This window comes from Callospermophilus lateralis, chromosome 11 (genome assembly GCF_048772815.1).
Source record: "Callospermophilus lateralis isolate mCalLat2 chromosome 11, mCalLat2.hap1, whole genome shotgun sequence".
In the NCBI taxonomy this organism is placed as follows: Eukaryota; Metazoa; Chordata; class Mammalia; order Rodentia; family Sciuridae; genus Callospermophilus; species Callospermophilus lateralis.
The window spans coordinates 39,741,875-39,756,640 of record NC_135315.1 but is presented as its reverse complement, the minus strand read 5'-3'; the positions used below and the strand labels follow the sequence as shown (position 1 = coordinate 39,756,640).

Here is a 14,766-nt window from a genome sequence, read left to right as displayed (position 1 = left end):
TTCTACCTTAGACTCCCCAGCCACTGGGATTACAGGTGTGCATCATCACCATGTCCACTTAGGCAACACATTTTTTTTTTTTTTTTAATATTTATTTTTTGGTTTTCGGCGGACACAACATCTTTGTTTGTATGTGGTGCTGAGGATCGAACCCGGGCCGCACGCATGCCAGGCGAGCGCGCTACCGCTTGAGCCACATCCCCAGCCCAGGCAACACATTTTTGAAGTTTAGAATTTATGGGAGCAACACTAGACCAAAATTCCACAATTCTAACACACATAGGACTCAATGAAGATATTCCTCAGATTTTTATGTTTAATTAAGTTAAAATTTTTTAAGTACAAAAAGAAAAAACAATCTGGTATAATTCAAATAATCCTAAACAGTAATCCTATGAACAATTATTAACAACTGCAATTTCAAACGCCAAGGCTTGAATATACAACTTCACGAAGTAGTTGTCTCAAACATGATCAAAAACCTTGGGCAAGAGCTTCTTTCATGAATTCTTCAAGGACAGCTACCACATTTTTGGCTTCAGGCATTTCTTCGTGTTCCACTTTAACAATCTTCAAAAGGATATCTCCACTACCACAGTTCTTTAGGAACATGTAACATTTAAACAAAGCATAATGATTCATTTCTGCCTGTCGGATAAATCTCTTCAAATTGTTTGTGTCTTGTATGGCCTAGAAAAAGATTACCTAGTTAAGTATGTGTGTAGTGGGATAATAATGAAGCTTGAAAAATATCTCCTATCCAGCTGAGAACTCAATATATGTTCTAAATTGTTTGCTTTTCATCTTAAACATTTCTATCATCTTTATTGTTAATATGCTTTACCCTTGGCAGAGCAAAATCTCATATGTAAGTAAAAATACTTAAAAATCTCCTAAATAAGGTGATAACACTCCCATCAGAATTCTGAACCACTTTTGTGTGTGTGTGTGCTTTGCAACTAAAATACATCAGTAAGCTTCCTTAAATAAAAGCAAGCTTTCAACCCAATTTATTGGAAGTGATGAAATTATATGTATGCAGAAGCTACTGAAAAATTAAAAGCCTTCTGATGATTCGTTTTAAGAACATCTTGTTTAATAGACATCACAACTGCAAAACAGATTTATTATTCTATCACGGGTACTAATTAAAATGCAGACAAAAAACTGTATGTGGCCCTTGGCACACAGTCAATTAATTACCTTTAATTTAAAGTTCTCCAGTACTTGTCGGAAAAGAAAAGGGTTACCCCCTTCAGCACCATTTAAGAAAGCGTGCATCCAATCCTCGCAAAACCGGTTGCTTCCTACAAAATATTTAGAGAAATTAAATAAATAAAAATGCTATCCTACAAGACAGTTATTTCTTTTTTTCCCCCTTTTTAAATATCTTTTAGTTGTAGTTGAACACAATATCTTTATTTTATTTTTATGTGGTGCTGAGGATTGAACCCAGGGCCTTGCACATGCTAGGTGAGCTCTACCATTGAGCCACAACCATAGCCCCAAGACAGTTATTTCTTTATAACAACATTTATACTGAACTTTTCAAATATTAAATTTTTTATCATATTTATTTGTAATGACTTTTATAGTGATCTAAAAAATAGTGTGCTCCCCATATGGCTAAGAAATATGAAGAGGGCTGAAGCACCCCCACCTTCAAGTGTGTCTCAATCATATCCCCTTCTTTCCCATCAGAAAGGATTATGATTCCCATATATTTCTCTAAAACTTTTGCTATATCCCTTTGTATCTCTAAGTTATTATTTTGCATATGTTAAAACCTTTATGTTTTTTGGGGTTTTTTTTGGTACCAGGGATTGAACCTGAATCCATGGGCATTTGACCACTGAGTCACATCCCCACCCTTTTTATTTTTTGAAACATGGTCTTGCTAAGTTGCTTAAGCCCTCTCTAATTTGCTAAGGCCAGTCTTGAACTTATGATCCTCCTGCCTCAGCCTCATGAGCTGCTGGGATTACAAGCATGCGCCACCATGCCCAGTCCTTTATGTATTTTTTAATGGTTTTTTCACTGAATAACATGTTTGAGAGCTATACTAACATATGTCATCTCTGGTACATTCATTTTCAACTGCTCTATAATGTCCCATAGCATGCAATACCAGTGTATCAAATTCTTGCTGTACACATTGATTTCCAATTTTTTATACTTTTAAATAATGTTTTCATGAATATTTTTGTATTCATCTTCTTGTGCACATATATGAGTTTCTCTGTATATCTAAGAATGGAATTTCTAGGCATGACTTAATTTCCATGTTTCTAGAATTACTATTGTTTTCAGCAAGTTTGGGATAGCCATGAAAAATTGTACAAGGCAAGAAGGATGTTTGTATCCTTTATTCTCAATGCAAAAAGGGAGACTCACAAGAGGTCCAGAGTTTATGGCTCACCTGCATTGGAGAACTGAGGCTGGGAGCCACTGCAATCGATGACTACAGACTTATGCTGCTCTTCTGTCATGGCCATGCACAAAGATGTCATGGTGCCTTCATGAATTAGTCCCTGAAGACTGGCCACACTCAGAAACCTGCCAAACACACAGACTTTTTTCACAAACAGTATTGGACTATGGGAGGGAGAAAACTAAATCATTCTGCACTGGAAGGGGGAGGGTTTAAAAACGTATAAGTCAGGCTTGCTGTGGAAAAGATTCTCTTTTTGCAAAAACTATGTTCTTTACCTGTTAATGTCTCTCTTTGTTTTTTCATCTGATTCTTTAACCTCAACAGGAGTATAACTCAAAGCCTATGAGAGAAAAATAAAGCCTGATTGATATGTCTTCCAGTTTCCCTTATTGAGCAGCCACTCATGACTAAATGTTACCATTCCCAGTAACCACCTTACTAGACAATGACGGATGGGCATAGTCTACAAGCTCTCCAGAGAGATGGTTTAGTAGCTGGTTTAGCAGCTCCTTGCTAATATTTTTGTATAGTTAAAATCACTTTAGAATTTTGTTTTCTTTTTCAAAATGTTTTGGAAATTACCTCTCTTAGATCAGTTCAAAAAGTAATTATTTAAAAATATTGTATCCTATTAGGAAGACTCAGTAGGCATTTGCGATTCAATTTTACCTTTGTAATATAATCTTCTAGATCTGAATAAATTAAGTGTGCTCTACCCTGACAGCAAGCATAGTTTAAATGAATATTCAGGGGAAAAAGAAATATTCACAGAAAGTGATTTGTCTCCAGATAACCCAAACTCTAGCCAGGATGGTGCACACTTGTAATATCAGATACTTGGGAGTCTGAAGCAAGAGAATTGCAACTTCAAGGCTGGCCTGGACAATTTAGAGACCCTATCTTAAAAACAAAAACAAAAAAAAGGGTTGGGGATGTAGCTCAGTGGTGCAGCACTTGCCTGGCAAGCACAAGGCCCTGGATTCACTCCCCATATCTCAAAAAATTAAAAACTCTGCCAAAGTGATTCTTGATTAAGGAAATGCTCTTGTTTGGGCAATACATACCGCATGTAGCAGAAAAGTAAGTTTCTCCTGAAAAAGAAGAACAACTCTTTGGATTGGGCAAACAACATCCTCAAACCAGCTGTTCAGATAAGCCTTGGTATGGTTTTCCAGGCCCCCTTCCTAGATCAAGAGAGAAATTATTTGCTTTAATACCGCATAAGCCTTCCTGTTAGTGGACTCAAAACATTTTCTTCAATGTACTCTTGACAGTGAAAACTGGAACAGACACCTCCTTTTTTTTTTTTTTTTTTTAAAGTTAATACCACCAGTTTAAAAAAAGGAATTGTGATATAGCTTTCCTGGGAATTTGAATTAGTAGAGTTCTATGCTATTCCTCACTGGGAAGAGTTGGGCATTCATATGGCTATCCCTCCCTACTATACTGGAAGTTCTCTCTTAATAATCCTCATTGTCCCAGCACCTGGCATAGTGTCTAGAACAAGCATAGCAAGACTTATTGACTACTGACTAAAGGAATGTAAATAGATAATTCGTTTGTACTCAAAAAGTTAAGAAAAAGAAGCCGGGTGTGGTGGTGCACGCCTGTAGCTCGGAGGCTGAGATGGGACAATGGCAAGCTCAAAGCAGCCTTAACAACTTAGTGAGACCCTCTCTCTAATAAAATAAAAAAAGGGCTTGGGATGTGGCTCAGTGGTTAAGCAGCCCTGGGTTCAATCCTTAGTATCAAAAAAAAAAAAAAAAAGGAAAAAATTAAGAAGAAACAACAACCCATCAAAACACTCAAAGCCCACTTGTTATCAGACATGCCACCATGAACACATCTGGCTTTCGGCTGTGGTGCTTTCTGAAGACTAGTGTCACATAGGAAGAAGCTTCAGTCTGGGAAAGTAACATCCCCAGACTTGAATCCCTGGCTCACCCCTAAATGGATCCTTCCTTTCCTCTTGCAGTATCATAGAAGTAGAAGACAAGTAAAAGGAACTATTGCTATGGATAATGGGTGATAAATTTTTGAGTCATAACTTCAACAACTGCTCCAAGTTGAAAGCATAGCTTTTAAAAAGGTTTGAATAAATTAGTCAATTTGGAGATATCTAATTCATAAAGGATTGATGAATAAAAATGCAGTATTTCTAAAAATCTTTGATATTAAGTCCAAGGACAGCTATACTATTGCGCAGCATGTCTCTGGTGCCAGAGGCTGCACGGACAATTAGTTCTGACCAGAATATAAATCTTATGTGCTTAGAAATCAGTAAAGGGGTATCCTCTTCCTCTCCAGACATGCTGTTGAATTTAACAGGTAGAAGTCTTCATAGGAGTAATTCATCGCAAGCAGTCTTGTGAAACTTTCAACAATTATAGGACTATAGTTCCCTCCTTTCCTTAAAAATCACCAGTCTACTAGCCTACAAGGTCAAGTTTTTAGAATTCAGGTGTCTTTCTATCTTCCTATATGACTTGACAAGTACAAAAGCTGTGGTTGGTTAATCATTTCAGTCTTAAAAATTTTAAATCTATCATCTTACCTCACAGTTCATGTTATTTTTTAGCCCTTGAATGTACTTGTCCAGTTCAAGCCTGAAAGTATGTTCTTAAGGAAGTAATAAAGAATGAATAATCAAGACAATGTCTTATCTCACACAGGAAATGTGAGATTGCTCAAATAACATAAACTGTAAATTAGAACAAGCCAAGGCAAATGGCCACAGGAAGTATGAAATTCAAGCACATACATAAAGGCAGAGAAGCTTGGGGAGGGTAGTAGATAACTCCTCCACTTGACTTCCCACATTCTCCTTCCTGATTCCCTTAGACCAAAGAAAGGATATAGCTCAAGGCCTTTTTCAGAACCTCCTAAAAAACAGACCACATACTCTGTAGGGTTATATTCAGAGCCCACTGTTGCTGTTTCAGGAAGCAGTTTTCCTTGTTGGAAAAGACAATAATAACAACCAACTCGATAACCTGGAATTCTGAAAAAGAAAAGAGTAAAATGTAATATTTTGATAACTCAGGCATTTTATTCTGTGGACTGGGCTGCATCTTTTTTTATTTATTTTTTTAATAGTTTTTTTTTAGTTGTAATTGGACACAACATATTTATTTTTATGTGGTGTTGAGGATCGAATCCAGTGCCTCGCATGTGCTAGGCAAGCGCTCTACCGCTGAGCCACAACCCCAGCCCGGCTCTGCAGCTTGATCTAGCAACACCTATAGACGACCTACTTCTTCAGAGCTTCCCAGACTTGTCAGTTTACTCTTAACAGCAGAGGGAACATGAATGTACACCCCAGATGGGCTTTGGTGAAAGCAGTCCCTAACACAAACTTTTCTTTGAATTCTCCTGGGTTGTGTGCAAATTTCACTCTTGTTCAAGGTATACACATATTTACATGAATATAAACATATTCCTTGAAATTATGGCATTTGCTGGTAAATGGATGGAACTGGAGACCATTGTGCTAAGTTAAATAAGCCAATCTCAAAAAAACAAAGGCTGAATGTACTCTCTGATATGTAGATTCTAACACACAATGGGGGCAAGGGGGCAAGGGAAGAATAGAAGTACTTTGGATTAGAACAAGGGGAATGAAGGGAAGGGAGGGGGACAGGAATAGGAAAGACAGTAAAATGAATTGGACATAACTTTCCTGTGTTCATATATGAATACCAGTGTAAGTCCACATCATGTACAACCACAAGAATGGGAAGTGATACTCCAAGTATGTATAATATGTCAAAATACACTTTACAGTCATGTACATCTAAAAAGAATAAATTTTAAAAAAAAGCAAAAGAAAATAAGCATATTCCTCTTCTTCCTCAAACCTTCACAAATCACTAAGCTCCAGGCACATATTCCAGGTTTATCCCATAGCCTCATGCTTGGGCCATGGCTTCAAACTCTTGTGTGTCAACTTCATGATCTAAAGCGAACCATAATCAAGAAGTGTAATGGAAAGACAACTGGAATTGGACTGAGAATGCCTATGTTTAAACGTAAACTCCATCAAGGTAACCAGTCCTGTAACCTCAGGCATCCAATTTAACTTCCCTGAGTTTATTTTCTCATTTGAAAATGCAAACAAAAGTAGTGCTATATCTCCTCTTTGTAAGGAGAATTGTTCCAAAGTTTGGGAAAACACTTTATAACTGTAAAATATACAATTTTGGTTTTAGTAATTAATTCTTCTAAGTACAAAACTACAAAAAGTACATGCAGGTGCCAGTGTCTCCACGTTCAATTAACCCCATTCCATAAATGTTTACGTATGAATCCCAGCACGTGGGCTCTCGGAAAACAACAGTACACTGGGCAGTTCTAGTAGGAGAAATTTTAGAGTTTCTCATTACTTCTCACATTTAGCTCGGAAACAAAAACTCAGGACACAGCACATTTTATACTTACCTCAGCTCTACAGATGCAACATTACCCAGCCCTTCAAAGATGGCTCCTTTCGAAAGACGCTTAGCAATGAAACTACGCAGCTCTGGCTCCGCTTCAGATGGTAAATTAGTATCCACCAAGGAGAGGCTTAACAAATGAAAGACACACATTCCTTACCAGGGGACTAGGTCATTCACACTTGTGAGAAAGAAAGTATGATACCAAAGCCAGGGTCTCCCTTAAAGACCTAAAAAGGCTACCTACCTAATTCACTGGCTACTGCTATAGTCTGGATTTAGAATGTGCCCCAAAGGCCCATATGCTATCAGTTAGGTGCTACTGGAAGATAGTGGAACCTTTAAGAGGTGGGGCTTTGTTGGAGAAAATTAGGTTATTGGGGGCATGCCCATGATGGGTATATTAGGATCTTGGCCTCCTCCTCTGTCCCTCTTGCTTCCTAGCAGCCACTAGGTGAACAGGCCTCTCTACCATGTGTTCCTGCCATGGTGTAGTGCCAGAGACTCAAAGGCAATGGGCTGAAACCTCTGAGATCATGAGCCAAAATGAACCTTTCCTCCTTTAGTTGATTATTTCAGCTATTTTTTCAGTGATTGAAACCTGAACAACAACAACAAGACCTCTAGGAATGTATGTCACCAAGTGTGACTTATTATCAAACAGTTTAAAATATTACTCTCTCCAGCTCATTCAATTCTGCAGTACTGGCACTCTGCTGGAATCTTTTTTGTTGTTGTTGTTTTTTCGGTATTAGGGACTTAACTAGGGGCACTTGCCACTGGACTATACATCCCCAGCCCTTTTTAATTTTTTTTACTTTGAAAAAGGGTCTCACTAAGTTGCTGAGGCTGGCCTGGAACTTGTGATCCTCCTGTCTCAGCCTCCTGAATAACTGGAATTACAGATGTGTGCCACCACTCCTGACACTCCACTGGAATCTGTTTTTTTGAGGGGAGGGGTCACCAGATAGATCTCAGGGGCACTCAAACACTAAGCCACATCCCCAGGCCTATTTTGTATTTTATTTAGAGACAGGGTCTCATTGAGTTGCTTAGGGCCTCGCTGTTGCTGAGGCTGGCTTTGAATTTGTGATCTTCCTGCCTCAGCCTCCTGAGCCGCTGGGATTACAGGCGTGCACCACTGGACCTGGCTTCCACTGGAATCTTGAGCCCACTGATTCTCTTTTTATTTTTTGAAGGATTTACACATTTTCATTTTTTTTAATCTTTATTTTTATGTGGTGCTGAGGATCGAACTCAGCGCCTCACATGTGTAAGGTAAGCGCTCTATCTCATACCACTGATTCTCTTGACAGTCCCTCAAGTTTCTCCTCTCCTCACTTACTTTCTCCTTACTCAGCTTAAGTTTGCTGGTCAGTCATTATAATCACATCCCTGCACACATTCTTCTTTTTCTTCCTTTCAACGTTATTGAGGTATAATTGATATACAAAAATTGAGTACTAGGCTGGGTTTGTAGCTCAATGGTAGAGCGCTTGTCTAGCACTTGTGAGGCCCTGGGTTCAATCCTCAGCACCACATAAAAATAAATAAATGAAATCAAGGTATTGTGTCCATCTACAACTAAAAAAGTATTTTAAAAATTGAGTAATGTGCACATTCTCCTTCAACTGCTTTATTTTCACCTCATTGGACTTACTTACCAAAACTTAAGCCTGAGTTAGTCCAGCCCTCCACCTACTCTGCACCTGTACCCATGCATTGGAATGAGGTGAGATAAAACTCTATGTCCATAGTGTCAAGACTCACGTTAAATGAATGCTCACTTGGGACTGGGGTTGTGGCTCAGTAGCAGAGCACTTGCCTCCCATGTGTGGGGCCCTGGGTTCAATTCTCAGCACCATATATAAATAAACAAATAAAATAATAAAAGTATTGTGTCCATTTATGACTAAAAAATATATTTTAAAAAAAATAATGCTCACTAGCCTCAAGTGGCCCTAACTGCTGTCCAGCTATCACTACAGTCTACTATGTCACTGTTTTCTACCTTCTCTTTCCAAATTTCTCCAATCTCCTACTCTGCATGAATAAACACAACAGCTTAGAATCTCTCTGAGTTAAAAAACACAATTTTGGGGGCTGGGATTGTGGCTCAGGGGTAGAGTGCTCGCATAGCACATGCAAGGCCCTGGGTTTGATCCTCAGCACCACATAAGAATAAAATAAAGATATTGTGTCCAACTACAACTAAAAAATAAATATTAAGAAAAACACAATTTCAATTTTAGATTAGAATCTAAATAAAAGCTAATTATATTCTAACATGAATATTCAGAAAGAAAATGTCTTCTTTTTAAAATTTTTTTTTAGTTGTAAATACCTTTATTTTATTTATTTATTTTTATGTGGTGTTGAGGATCAAACTGAGTGCCTCATACATGCTAGGCAAGCGCTTTTCTACTGAGCTACAACACCAGCCCAAAGATAAGGTCTTCTATCACCAGCCTTCACAATAGAGAATATGAGAATATGAACCCCATACTTCTCAAGGTCCTTTCTTTCAATTTATACTATGGAAAATTTCAAACAAAAATAGAGAAGGGGCTGGAATTGTGGTTCAGCGGTAGAGCGATGGTCTGGCATGTGTGAGGCCCTGGGTTCAATCCTTAGCACCACATAAAAATAAATAAACAAAATAAAGGTATTGTGTCTAACTACTTCTAAAAAATAAATAAATATTAAAAAAAAAAAAAAACTTAAAAAAAGTAGAGAGAACAGTAAGTTCTCATGTTCCCATGATCCAGTTTCAACAGTTATCAGCTCATGATCATCTTATTTCATCTTTACACACATACTATTCCTCCCATCCCAGAAAATTTTGCAGCATGTCCCAGAAATGATTTCATGCATTAATTTCTCACTATGTATTTCTAAAAGATGAAGATTTTTTTAAACATTTATTTTTTTAGTTTTAAGTGGTCACAATATCTTTGCATTACATTTATGTGGTGCTGAGGATCAAACTCAGTGCCTCAATGCGAGGCAAGCACTCTACCACTGAGCCATAACCCCAGCCCTAAAAGATGAAGATTGTTTTGCTTTGTTTTGTTTGTGGTGTAGGGGAGCAAATTCAGGGCCTCATAAGTGCTAGGCAAGTGCTCTACCACGGAGTACATGCCCAGCCCCCGGACTTTAAAAATATCTACATATATACTATTATGACACTTGAAAAAAATTCCTTAAATCATCCATTTTTCAATATTTTTGTACTCCATCTAATTTTGCATTAAGTGTCAATGTGAATTCATTCACGTACAACATGTCAAAATATATTCTATTACTGGGTGCAGTGGTACACACCTGTAATCCCAGCAGCTTGTGAGGCTGAGACAGGTGAATCACGAGTTCAAAGCCAGCCTCAGCAAAAGTGAGGTATTAAGCAACTCAGTGATGCCCTGTGTCTAAATAAAATACAAAATTGGGCTGGGGAGGTAGCTCAGCACCCCCGAGTTCAATCCCCAGTACCAAAAAAAAAGCTTTCTACTGTAAAATAAATAAATATTTTGCAAAAAAGAAAATGGTTAAATATGATTATGACTATTACAACATAGTTTCTCATACATTTACAGATATAAAATTTATTAATAAATATTCAATTTTACATGTGCTTTATAAAAAAAGGTGCATTTATTCATGCACTTAATAACAATGTATTAAACATCTACCCTGTGCCAGGCACTACTCAAGTGACAAGACAGGGAGACAACAATGTGAGATAATCCCTGATGTCCTGGAATTTCCATTCTAGTGTATGGTAGAGAAGCTACTAAAGAAGCTACTAAAGAAACCCAGGGATGGGGTTGTGGCTCAGTGGTAGAGTGCTTATGAGGTGTGTGTGAGGCACTGGGCTCAATTCACAGCACCACACATAAATAAATAAAATAAAGGTACACTGACAAGTAAAAAAATATATTTAAAAAAAAGAATTCAAAGGGAGGGGGAGAGGGTTTAAATTCAAATCTTTAAAAAATTTTCTTTTATACTGTTATTGTATTTATTTTTTAATACCTTTATTTTATTTATTTATTTTTATGTGATGCCGAGGATGGAACCCAGTGCCTCACACATGCTAGGCAAGTGCTCTACCACTGAGCTACAACTACAGCTCATTAAATTCAAATCTTGATATCAACCTAATATTGAAAATTTTACTGGAGTTCTAACCAAAGAACAGAATAATTCTTTTTGGTTAATCACAGAAGCACTATCAGTATTTGGATTTGCCCCAGCCTCCAGTGAATGCCCCAATGAGAGAGAGGTTCCTAAGGAATAGGAAGAATTGATGGTTTGACTCAGAGGAAGTTCAGTGGAAATAGTGTACCTACTGACATCTACAGGCCAGAGATGCACAGAAGATAAAACACATTATGGGGGTGTGGGTAAGCTGGTTTTACCTGAAATCATCACCAGAGGGAGTTTCCAAATTTGTGCCACTTGGACTTCCATCATCACTGTCCCCACGTTGCTGTGCCAATCTGCAAGCCAAAAAAGCAACAATTTTGCTATCAATTATGGGCTCCAAATCAGATGGAGTCCTTGCAAGCAGGATAGTGCAAGGTTAGAGTGCATGGGTTCTCTATTGCCTTGCTGCAAGGCGGGGAAAACCCATAACACAGGTCTGACAAGCGCCTTTCTCTAGCCAGGCTACCTAAGGGGTGGAGGAGAGGCCTAATAGATTAAAGAAGCGCCTCTTTAAAACAACCACCACCAGAATTAGCAGGGCCAAGAGAGCCCCTGGAACATCAGCCAGGAGGACAGAAAAGATGCAGCAAGGACAAAGAAAACGGGGGGGGGGGGGGAGGCGGGTGTGACAAAAACGGGGGAAACTGGGGAGATAGTGACCAGAGGTCAGGGGATGGGGATTGAAATTACTGGGAATGCAGGAGCTGTCCTAAATTAACGGCCGGGGCGAGAAGCCGGGCTGAGATGACCTAGGATCAGTAGGAGAGCAGGGGCTAGGGAAGGCCTGGCAGAGAAGTCCAGGCTAGTAGCCAGGAAGAACGGAGTGAGAGCTGGAGGGCCCTACGGGCCAGAGACCGTGGCTGGGAGAGGAGAAGATGGCGTTTGGGAACTGTCAGGCCGCCAGGCCCGGGAAGGGGTGTAAAGCCGGGCAGCGGGCCCGGGGATTAGGGGGACCGCAGGGGCGGCCGGGCAGGCCAGGCGCCGGCACCTGCTTCCGCGGTAGCTGTAGAGACAGTAGTGGCTGCTGGGCGGCGGCTCGAGTTTCCGCTCCTCTGCAGGGCCGCCCTCCTCGCTGCTCTCTAGTTCCTTTTCATCCCCATCCAGCGATTCCTGCAAAGACGGCAGCATTGCGGCGGCCTCCGAGCAGTTCAGTGTCGCCGCCAAACCGATCCCCCGCGGCCGTACAGTCCTCGGTGGCCAGGCTCGACCGGCTCCCCGCCCTCGCACACCTGCGTTCCGCTGGTTTCCTTGGCCCCGCAGCCAGGAAGCTGGCCCGAAAAAGAAGGCGTTTTTCCGGGAAGGACCCAGCAGTCTTCCTTAGTTCCCCCTCACCGAAAAGCTTTTATTTTCTCCTTCTCCTTCTTCTCTCTCTCTCTCCTTTTTTTTTTTTGTAATGGGGATTGAACCCGGGGTGCTTAACCACTGAGCCACAGCCCCAGTCATTTTTATTTTGGGACCGGGTCTCCCTAAGTTGCTGAGGCTCTCCCTAAATTGCTGAGACTGGCCTGGAACTCAGGATCCTCCTGCCTCAGCCTCCTCAGCTGCTAGGATTACAGGCGTGCGCTGCCAATCAGTTTTTATTTTGATGTTATTTTTATGGGTTGATTGATTATTGATTGTGGTGCTGGGTTCCAAACCCAGCGCCTCTGGCATGGTAAGCAAGTGCTCTAACACACTCTAACACTGTATTGCTGACCTCAAACTTGGACTCCTCCTGTCTCAGCCTCTGGAGAATCTGGGATTCAGGTGTGTCTCACCAGCCTGGCTTTTATAGTTAACATTGAACATTTATTCTGTGTGAGAATTCTTTTAAATGCTTCACAAATATTAACATGTTCAATTCTCCCAACCCCATGAGGTGAATATTACTGTCCTGCTTTACAGAGGACTAACTCTGGGGCTGAAGTTACTTGTCCCCAGTCAATAGATAAAAAGTGGCAAAATGACATTCTAACCTAAACACTCTGGCTTTAGAACTTAGTTATTTTTTCTTTTGGTGCTATGGGTGGAACCCAGGGTTGGTATGTGCTAAACACACTTTGAGCTTAAGAGCTACAGCCCCAGCCCCTGAATCTAGAACTCTGAATACCAAAGAAATGAGTTAAAGGTGACTTGTTGGCATAACATTAAGTTTTGTAATCATTCAAATGAATGGTTTTTAATTTCAGCAGCTTGTTTGGTTGGTTGGTAGGTTTCCATATTTTGGAAACTTTTTCTATAGGTCTCAAACATTTTCATAGGCCTTTAAGAAAATACCGTATGCCCAGGGGATGGATATGCTGATGGTGCATTTTGAAGACAAGAGACTTTTTCAAGATGGGATTTTAGGGCCAATATTACCGAAAAACCAGCCTCTATCTCAGAGCAAAGCCTGTCCAAGGAAGGGATATGACCTTTGTCCTTGGAAAAACCCACAGAGCACTCCTAGGCACATTCCCACCCTGCTAAGTTGTTTATCTACAGGAGAGATCTGCTGCGCCAGGTGTCCCTGACTCAGTCAGGCTAGGTGGGAACCCATAGCAGCCCCCTAGCATGAGACAGGGAAATACCTGGGATGCCAGATGACCCTCCCAGTAGTTTATGGTGTTGGGAAACCATGTAGTTCAGCAAGTACACCCCTCTTGGCTTAAACCAATCAGTTCAAATGAATACCCCCTTTGTACTGACCAATCACCCCTAGACAACTTGTTCCCGCCAGTGAATGTGCTAATCATGTTTTAGAGTTGTTATTTGATTTTCCCTGAGGTGTGTCATGATTTGCTAAAAGAGGCTATGATGTATGTGAAGTCCCTGCCCTCTCCAAAGAATGTATAAAAATGCTGCAAACCCTGGGTTGGGGCCTCTCAGCATCACCAGTTGCTGTGTGTGCGTGCGGAGGACCGAGCTAGCTCACAATAAACACCTCTTTGCTGCTTACATCGATCTTGGGTCTCTGGTGGTCTTTGGGGGTCCTGAATTCGAGCATAACATTACAACTTGAACTAAAACCCAAGTGCTACCACTGACTAAGTTGTATGACTTTGGGCAGTTTAGTAAGCCACCATGTATTTCAGTTTTCTCATTTGTGAAGTGGGAAAAATATTACTAAATTGGATTAGAGGTTGCTGGGAAGGGGCAAGGAGGAGCAGTTGGGAGCGATTATGGAGGAATACTAGGAAATTTGCACATGATGGGTATGTTCATTATCTTGATTGTAATGAGGGTTTCATGAGTACATACATATGTCCAAACTTAATCGTATGCTCTTCTTGCATGAGGCCTTGAGTTCAATCCGCAATACCATATACACACATAAATTGTATGCTCTGAACATGTGCAGTTTACATGAGTCAATTACACCTTGATGAAATTATGACTGGTGTCTGTTTTTTTTTTTTAATCTTTAATTTTTTAGTACTGGGATTGAACCTAGGGGTGCTTTACCACTAAGTTACATCCCTAGCCCTTTTTATTTTGAGACAGAGTCTTTCTAAGTTGCTGAGGCTGGCCTCAAACTTGAGACCCTCTTGCTTCAGCTGCCTCAAATGAAATTACAGGTGTGTACCCCATGCCCACTTTGATTTCAACTTCTAGCTTCTAGGACTGAGGGAATAAATCGCTGCTGTTTTAAGCTACCTAGTTTGTGCTACTTTGTTATGGCAGTCAGAGAAAACTAATACAGAGAATTCCCTCCTATGGTCCTTTATCCAACTC

At 40.2% G+C, this 14,766-nt stretch overlaps 1 protein-coding gene across 3 annotated transcripts; it reads right to left on the bottom strand.

Annotated features, from left to right (window-relative positions):
* Nucleotides 1-298: 298 nt before the first annotated feature.
* Nucleotides 299-12,288, bottom strand: C11H17orf75 (chromosome 11 C17orf75 homolog). 3 transcript variants are annotated; one of them, XM_076870466.1, is made up of 10 exons: nucleotides 12,062-12,288; nucleotides 11,286-11,366; nucleotides 6,872-6,997; nucleotides 5,292-5,435; nucleotides 4,989-5,046; nucleotides 3,499-3,618; nucleotides 2,710-2,774; nucleotides 2,420-2,556; nucleotides 1,204-1,307; nucleotides 299-690 (listed from the first exon to the last, which is right to left on the bottom strand). In XM_076870466.1, the coding sequence occupies exons 1-10, from the start codon at nucleotides 12,199-12,201 to the stop codon at nucleotides 475-477; spliced, it is 1,191 nt and encodes a 396-aa protein (XP_076726581.1). In that variant the 5' UTR covers nucleotides 12,202-12,288; the 3' UTR covers nucleotides 299-474. The 3 variants fall into 3 exon arrangements, with proteins under 3 accessions (XP_076726581.1, XP_076726582.1, XP_076726583.1); XM_076870467.1 differs by having other exon boundaries at nucleotides 299-600; XM_076870468.1 differs by having other exon boundaries at nucleotides 3,499-3,525.
* Between the last annotated feature and the right edge of the window lie 2,478 nt (nucleotides 12,289-14,766).

Excerpts from the sequence above, each read along its gene's own strand:
- C11H17orf75 (XM_076870466.1), bottom strand. The coding sequence starts at position 12,201 with ATGCTGCCGTCTTTGCAGGAATCGCTGGATGGGGATGAAAAGGAACTA. Across the intron at positions 5,436-6,871 it reads GTTGCATCTGTAGAGCTGAG|AATTCCAGGTTATCGAGTTG; the intron begins GTAAGTATAAAA and ends TTTCTTTTTCAG. Across the intron at positions 2,557-2,709 it reads ACAAAGAGAGACATTAACAG|GTTTCTGAGTGTGGCCAGTC; the intron begins GTAAAGAACATA and ends TGTGTTTGGCAG.